Source organism: Gavialis gangeticus, unplaced genomic scaffold (assembly GCF_001723915.1).
Source record: "Gavialis gangeticus isolate Ggan-Ray unplaced genomic scaffold, GavGan_comp1, whole genome shotgun sequence".
In the NCBI taxonomy this organism is placed as follows: domain Eukaryota; kingdom Metazoa; phylum Chordata; order Crocodylia; family Gavialidae; genus Gavialis; species Gavialis gangeticus.
The window spans coordinates 2,329,809-2,336,591 of record NW_017729017.1 but is presented as its reverse complement, the minus strand read 5'-3'; the positions used below and the strand labels follow the sequence as shown (position 1 = coordinate 2,336,591).

The following is a 6,783-nucleotide window of genomic DNA, read 5'->3' as shown; positions in this document are numbered from 1 at the left end:
AACACCTGCATCCATTGCCTTTGTGACCTGATCATAAAAGGCAATCAGGTTGGTCTGACAGGACCTGCCCCTAATGAAACCGTGCTGGTTGCCCTTGAGCATCATCCCGGAGGCCGGCCCATTGCAGATGTGCTCCATGATGATCTTCTCAAAGAGTTTCCCTAGGATCGAGGTAAGACTGACGGGCCTATAGTTGCCTGGGTCCTTCCTCCTCCTTTTTTAAAGATGGGGACTGACTGCATGGCTGGGGTGAGCATAGACGAGATTTCGGGTATCACAGTCCCCTTCTCTAGGAGAGACACAGCCACAGCAGAGAGAAGCCATGGATGGAACAAAATCTCGGGTGAAACTCCCTAGGTCAATACGGGCTGGAGGTGAGAGAAATGATGAGGTAGGGAACAGGCAGGAGATGTGCAAGAACCACGTGGCAGGGGAAGAAGGGGACATTCAGGAGAGGTGGTATCATTATGCCACTCAGTGCTGGTGTCTGCTCTGCCCTTGGCATGAGGAGGGGTGGACTCGGGGCCCAGCATCAGACCCCTTCCAGGACAGATGAAGGCTGTTGGCGGGCTGCAGTGCACCCAGGACGGGGAACCAGCCGCCTCTCATTCCCGGCTCCACGCCCTGCGGTCATCTCGCTATGAGCTGCCCAGGCAGGGACCGTCGTTGCACCAGGTCTCCAGTCATCCACCCTGGTCGCCAACATCAGCTTGCAGGGATGTGTAGCTTTCCTTAACATAGAGAGCTACACCCCCGCCCCTTTTATCTAGTCGATCCCTCCTGTACAGGGTATAGCCATCTATACCCGAGGTCCAGTCATGGGTGGAGTCCCACCAGGTCTATGAAATCTATGAAACTATCTCCTGCCTATGTTGTTGGTTGGTCCAATAAAAAACCTATTTTCTGGACCACCACAGCAATGACATCGCTCTCATGCGGCCGACTCTGTTCAGTGCATCATGGCCCGACCCAGGACATTCACTCTGCCTGTTTCTTCCACATCTGGCTGACGGAGAGCGACCACAGGTGCCAGTGGGGCTGTTGCCTGTCACATCCAGAAGCACCGGCGTTTTCTGGCAACCAAAGCAGCCAAGAGGAAACAGCCAGATAAGCTGTGACCTTTTGGCCACAAAAACGCTGTTTTCTGCTTGCTGCCACATGATACAGTCACCCCCAACAGCCCCAGGCATCGCCCCTGCCCCCAGGATACAGTGGAGCTGTGGCCACCAACATCCTGCTGCTGCCGGAGGGTCATGGATGCCCAGGCCCAGGCTGCGCCCCCGCTGCAGAGGAAGGCAAAACCCGCAGTGCATACCAGTCTGAGCAGGGGGAAATCCCTTCCTGCCCCAGTGCAGTGGGGCTGAGCCCCAGTGCCGGGGCAAAACCCTCCAGCCAGGGCCCTGCAGGGCTGGTGCCAGCAACAGCATTGGCACAGCCCAGCCCCAGTCTGGGATTCAGCCACATGCAGGGCTTGCTGGGTGGGCGCGTAGCCTGCTGGGAGTCATAGTGTGGAGGGCAGTGTGGCACCGTATGCCAGGAGCTGCAGTCCATGTAACACGCATGAAGATGCAGGATCACTTATGTGTGGCCAATGGGCGTGGTGCGGGGGGCAGGGTCTGTGCCCGGGTCGGCACGGGAGCAGGCCCAAGGTGTGAGGAAACTGCTGCCCGGGGCAGAGCGGGCGGGGGGCTCCGTTGCTTGGGGTGGCGGGATTTCCCTCTGCTTTAAAGTCCATTTAGCGCCGTAAAGTAACACCACTCAGAGATGTTTTGTTTGCGACCCTTTCCTGTTACGCCGCTTCAACTGTGCATCCTGTTCATGCAAACAGCCAGAGACTCCCAAGACTTGTAATTAATCCCCTTCGCCAGGAGGGGCCGCCGCCTTCCATTCTAGGGGGTAAATTGGTATTTGACTCCCCTACTGAAATCTGCAGGGAATGACACACGGAGGCTTAACTTGCACGAAAGTGCTGTTCATGCACATACAAACGCCGTGTCGTGCAAACAAAAATGTACCACACCAAAAAAAAGCCAAATAAAAAATGTTGGACAGTCTACATTAACTCCCGTGTCATCTACACACACCCGAAGAATGTTGAAGAACATATAAGAATACGGAAAAACAAATGAGAACGTTTTATATGTTCTCAGACTGTCTAAAAACATGTAAGAATGTCTAAGGACATATAAGAACATGAGAGAACATACAAGAAAGTTTTCTATGTTCTTGTACGCTCTCAGAACAAAGGTTCTTCCATGTTCTTCGAACAATCTAACAACATAGGAACATGCAAGAGCATCCAAGTTACAAAATGTGTTTATATGTTTTTGGACGTTCTTATCTGTTCTTCCATGATCTTAGACATCTTAAGTATATGGAAGAAAACCTGGAAACAAAAGAAAGGACTTTTGAGCTTCTGAATGCATATGCACCAGCAAATAAGACAGCGAAACATGCCTTCCTCAAGAACATGACGGTAGCAGTGCCCAGTGGCTGGTCAGTGATAATCACGGGGGACATGAACTGCATCCTTGAGGTGGGTGACAGAACAAGTGGAGGCCAAATGAAAGGACCAGAGAGATCCTCCAGGCTGCTACAGCAGCTCATCTGCGAACACAGCCTGGTGGATCCAGGCAAAAAAGGCACAGGTCCTGGGTGGAGGAGGGGATGAGTGGCCTGCTTATTTTAGCAAAATAAAGGAAACCAAGAAGAAGCAATGACCAGCCTGGTAGACAGAACCGGAGTGGAGCACTGGTTGAACGAGGGGATGCTGGAGACGACAGCAGCTTTCTGCTGGGAGCTCTACATGGCACGACTGGAGGACCCCAGGGCAGTGCAAGACTGACTTGAGAGGCTCACACGGGTCCTCGGGAAGGATGAGGGACAGAGGCTGGTGAAGGACTGGAGGCTGGAGGAGATAAATGCAGCACTCCACAGCGTCTAGAACAATAAGGCTTTGGGGACAGACGGCTTGCCCAAAGACTTCTGTGTTGCTTTCTGGGACCAGGCGGGCCCAGGCCTGCTGGAGGTCTATAGGAAGTGCTTGCAGGAAGGCCACCTGGGAGCAGGGATGGAGGAAGGCCTCATAACCGCTCTGTACAAGAAGCGGGAGAGGTGGGACTTGAGAGACTGGCACCCAATTACACTCCTGAACTTTGATTATAAACTAATGGCCAAAGTCTTGGCTGAGCACTTTAAGTCTGTTATAGGTGCAGTGATCCATGGGGACCAGGCGTGCGCACTACCGGGGCGACAGATCCATGATGCCTTGATGCAGCAGCGTGACGCGCTCCAGTACTAGTGGGAGTGAGGACAGAGCGTGACTGTGCCGAACCTCGACTTGGACAAGGCCTACGGCTGGGTATCCCATCACTTCCTACTAGAGACGCTGGAAAAGATCCGAGTCCCAGCAACCTTTGTTACCTGGGTTAAAGCACTGTGCACCAGTGTGAGCAGCAGGGTCTTGGTGAACAGGTCCCTGATAGCCCCGATTGTGGTTGAGCCCTGATCCTGTTTATTTGTGTAATAGGACCATTAGCACAACGACTCAGGCAGGACCCAGGGATGAAGGGACTGAAAATCCCTGGGAGGAATGGGGAGGAGACACAAGTCCTCGCATACATGGATGACCTGGACATCATGTGCAGGGACAAAGGGTCAGTGGAAAGAGCACTACAACACATGCAGGTATATGGAGCGGCAGCAGGGGCCAAGCTCAATGTGAGCAAGAGCACCTGCTTAGTTCTGGGTAAGATTGAGGACCTGTTGCCTCCGTGAGGCCATGGAGAGACAGCGCAGGGCAGAGAGGTCCATTGAACTGCCTGAGACAGACAGAAAGGATCAACCACCTGTTCTGGGACCATGGGCAACTGGTGCCTCCCTAGTTTGGGGAACCACCACCAGTGAAAATGGAAGGGCACTTCCAGTTTCACGGCTGGCACTTCCAGGGGATGCATGGCTAATCTCAGGGGCTGCTTGTTCACCCACGTGCACCCCCTAGGCATCGCCAATGTCTGGGACTGCCCATACGACACGGAGGTGTGAAGGAAAGTCCACGTGCTCCTCCCGGTGGTGACAGGGTTCAGAGACCTGACAGGGGAAATGGTTCTCTACAGGCACTTGACCAAGCAGCAAGGGGCTGCGACAGCACCCTCAACCAGGTCTGCCCTGTGCAAAGTCAGGAACCTGCTCACAAACAGACACTCGGACCCCACAGTCGAGGACTGTATTAAAATGGGACTCGGTGAAATGTACTGGTACTACAGGAAGACAACAATGGGAAAGAAATGTCAGAACTCATCTGGTGGAGAGGGGTCTGGCATCGACTTTTTTAGGAGTAGACCCTCTGAGGAGGGAAGTGGGTGTGCGTATAGGTATGGAGATGGGTGCACGGAGTGAACTGTGTAACAGGATTTTAGTGTGCTTTGAACTGCCAATTGGCCACTTGGCAGTGTTGGAGGTGGAGTTATATACATATATAGTTAATATTTTTGCAGGAAAAAAGTGTGTGTGTGTTATAAATGCAAAACACACCCAAAAAAAGATTTATGTCAAAAGAAAGATTTGCAAAACAAACCCAAAAAACAACGCCCCCAAAAAAGATTTATGTTAAAATGCCTTGCTTTGCACTCTTACTAGATACCAGTCACCAAATCGGCATCCACGGATCTGGTTGGTTAACCATCAACTATGGGCCAAGAAAATCTTTGTCAGTGCACCTGGATCTGTTGCATTCTGCCAGCGTCCCCCACCCACAGCTGGTGGCTTCAAGGTACCGTGGGACCTGGCAGCTGGGAGGGAAACACAGGAAGTTGGTGTGACTAAAATGGACAAAGCCTTATAAGGTGGAAGGATTTCTGGAGGGAGAGGCAGGCACAACTGAGGCATCCGAGTCAGCAACGGAGGGAGCAAGGACTAGAGCACAGAACACGAATGATGAACCCGGGGCTAGGAGGAAGCGCTGGCCAGCGCACACTGCCCTGTGGAGGCAGCGAAGGAGCCTGTGGATGCTGCCCACAAGCTCTGCTTGGAGCCATGCAGGTCACCCCGGTGCCCCTGGCTTGCACCGCCTTGCTCTGGAGACCTTGGCTGGAGCCCAGATGGGGTGACAGGACGTCCCACGAGGTGCAGGGAGAAGTGCAGCCGGACCCTCATCCGGCTTTCAACTAGGGGCACCGGGGATGGAGACAGAAGCCCAGCAGCAGCGGCAGGTAAAGAGCCAGAGGACATGGGGTAAAGCCCAGCGAGGGGAGCAACATCGGCATGGTCTCGGGGAGCAGACAGGACAGCGAGCCCCCAAAGTGCTGCTGCACCGAGAAGCCGGGGGAGACACAGTTGCACTTAGAAAGCGAATTTTTAACCTGGTGTTTTATGAACTGACACAACGCTCAGTTGACGAATAGCAGAAAGTCTTGTTTTAACAACTGCCAAAGAGCTACAAAACTAAACTACAGAAAAAGACTCTTTCCTGATACAAAGCGAGTTGTCAGCCCTCGTATGATCGCAGCCGCACAGAGACCTTTACCCCATGCAGGCAGGGAGCAGGTCTTGTAGGATCCTGCACTTGCGCCTGGGAGCAGGACACTGCACCCCCCTTGCTGGCAGTTGTCTTGCTTTATACCGCTTCTTCACAGCCTATTTTTTGCGATGGGTTGAAGGTCAAGGTCTGGACAAAGGTGACAGTATCACTGTCCTTTGGTAAACGTTGGCCTGCAGGATCCATCGCGGTGGTTGCGGGTGAACCCAACATGCACAAAACCCCTCGATCGCTCCGGAGGTTTATCATTTGCTAAACTACAGCGTGGCTTGATGGCTCCAGCCCAGCACCCTGCAGCGCAACGTGCAGACTCGATTCACTGCAGTAGGACTCGATTACTTGAATGGAGCCCCTCAGACCAGGCGCTGGAAGGCACCGCAGAGGTCACTGTTATCACAAGTGGATCGGCGAGGACAGGGACGCCTCGGAGCGGTCGGGCACGGGCAGCAGAGCGGGAGCCGGGGCGAGTGGTCCTGTTGCTTCGGGTGGTCCCAGGAGCAAGGGGACGTTCTTGTCATCCAGTCGTTTGAGTCGCTGCAAAAAAGCTCTCGGCGGGCAAGCGCCTGGGCGCGGCTGGCCTGTCAGGCCCGGGGGGTCTGCGGTCCCGGGGCGTCGGGGCTGTAAATCCGGCAGGACGAGAAACACGGGCCGGGTCGCAGCGAACAGGAGAAACGTGACCGGGACCGTCGACAGCGCCAATAAACCTCGCGGGGCAGCATAGCGCAGGACTTCAGTGTTCCATCCGCTTCCGGCAGCGCCGCACAGGATGCCGGGACGCTTCCGGCCGCCGCTAGAGGGCAAGGAGAAGGGTCGGTCGCGGCAGGGTTGAGTGGCCTATGAGGGTGCTGGCGGGGAGGATGCGCGGCATGCCGGGACTCGTAGTCCTGCAGCTGGAATCTCCCCCAGCCAATGAGGACGGGCGTTGTTTCCCTCCCTTCTCGATTGCGATTGGCCCGGCGGGTTTTGAGTGGCGGCGGCGCCCGCCTATGAGAATGCGGCGCTGCCCCGCGCGCGACCAATGGACGGGAGGCGAGGGCTGCCCCGGAGGCAGCGCGGGAGAGCTTAGAGCGGCGGCGGCGGCGGCGGCGGCATGAGCGGCGAACTGGAGCGGGAGATACGGCGTGAGCGCCCAGGCCCGGCGGGGGGCGGCCGGGGGGCTAGACGGGGGCCGGGACGACACTGGGGGGCGGGGCTCAGGCAAGGAGAGGGGTGCCGGTAAGGGGGCGGGGCCTGGACGCCAAGGGGGG

General features: G+C 55.4%; 2 protein-coding genes across 2 annotated transcripts in view; one reads left to right on the top strand and one right to left on the bottom strand.

Moving 5' to 3' along the window:
• Positions 1-6,783, bottom strand: part of PTPRT (protein tyrosine phosphatase, receptor type T) — a 1,137,038-nt gene that overhangs the window by 901,712 nt on the left and 228,543 nt on the right. The window lies entirely within an intron of this gene.
• TONSL (tonsoku-like, DNA repair protein) overlaps positions 6,588-6,783 on the top strand; it is a 10,403-nt gene continuing 10,207 nt past the window's right edge. The window contains exon 1 of the mRNA XM_019513021.1: positions 6,588-6,657. Within this exon, the coding sequence (XP_019368566.1) occupies positions 6,627-6,657 (31 nt within the window). The 5' untranslated portion in view covers positions 6,588-6,626. The remainder of the gene's footprint in view (positions 6,658-6,783) is intronic.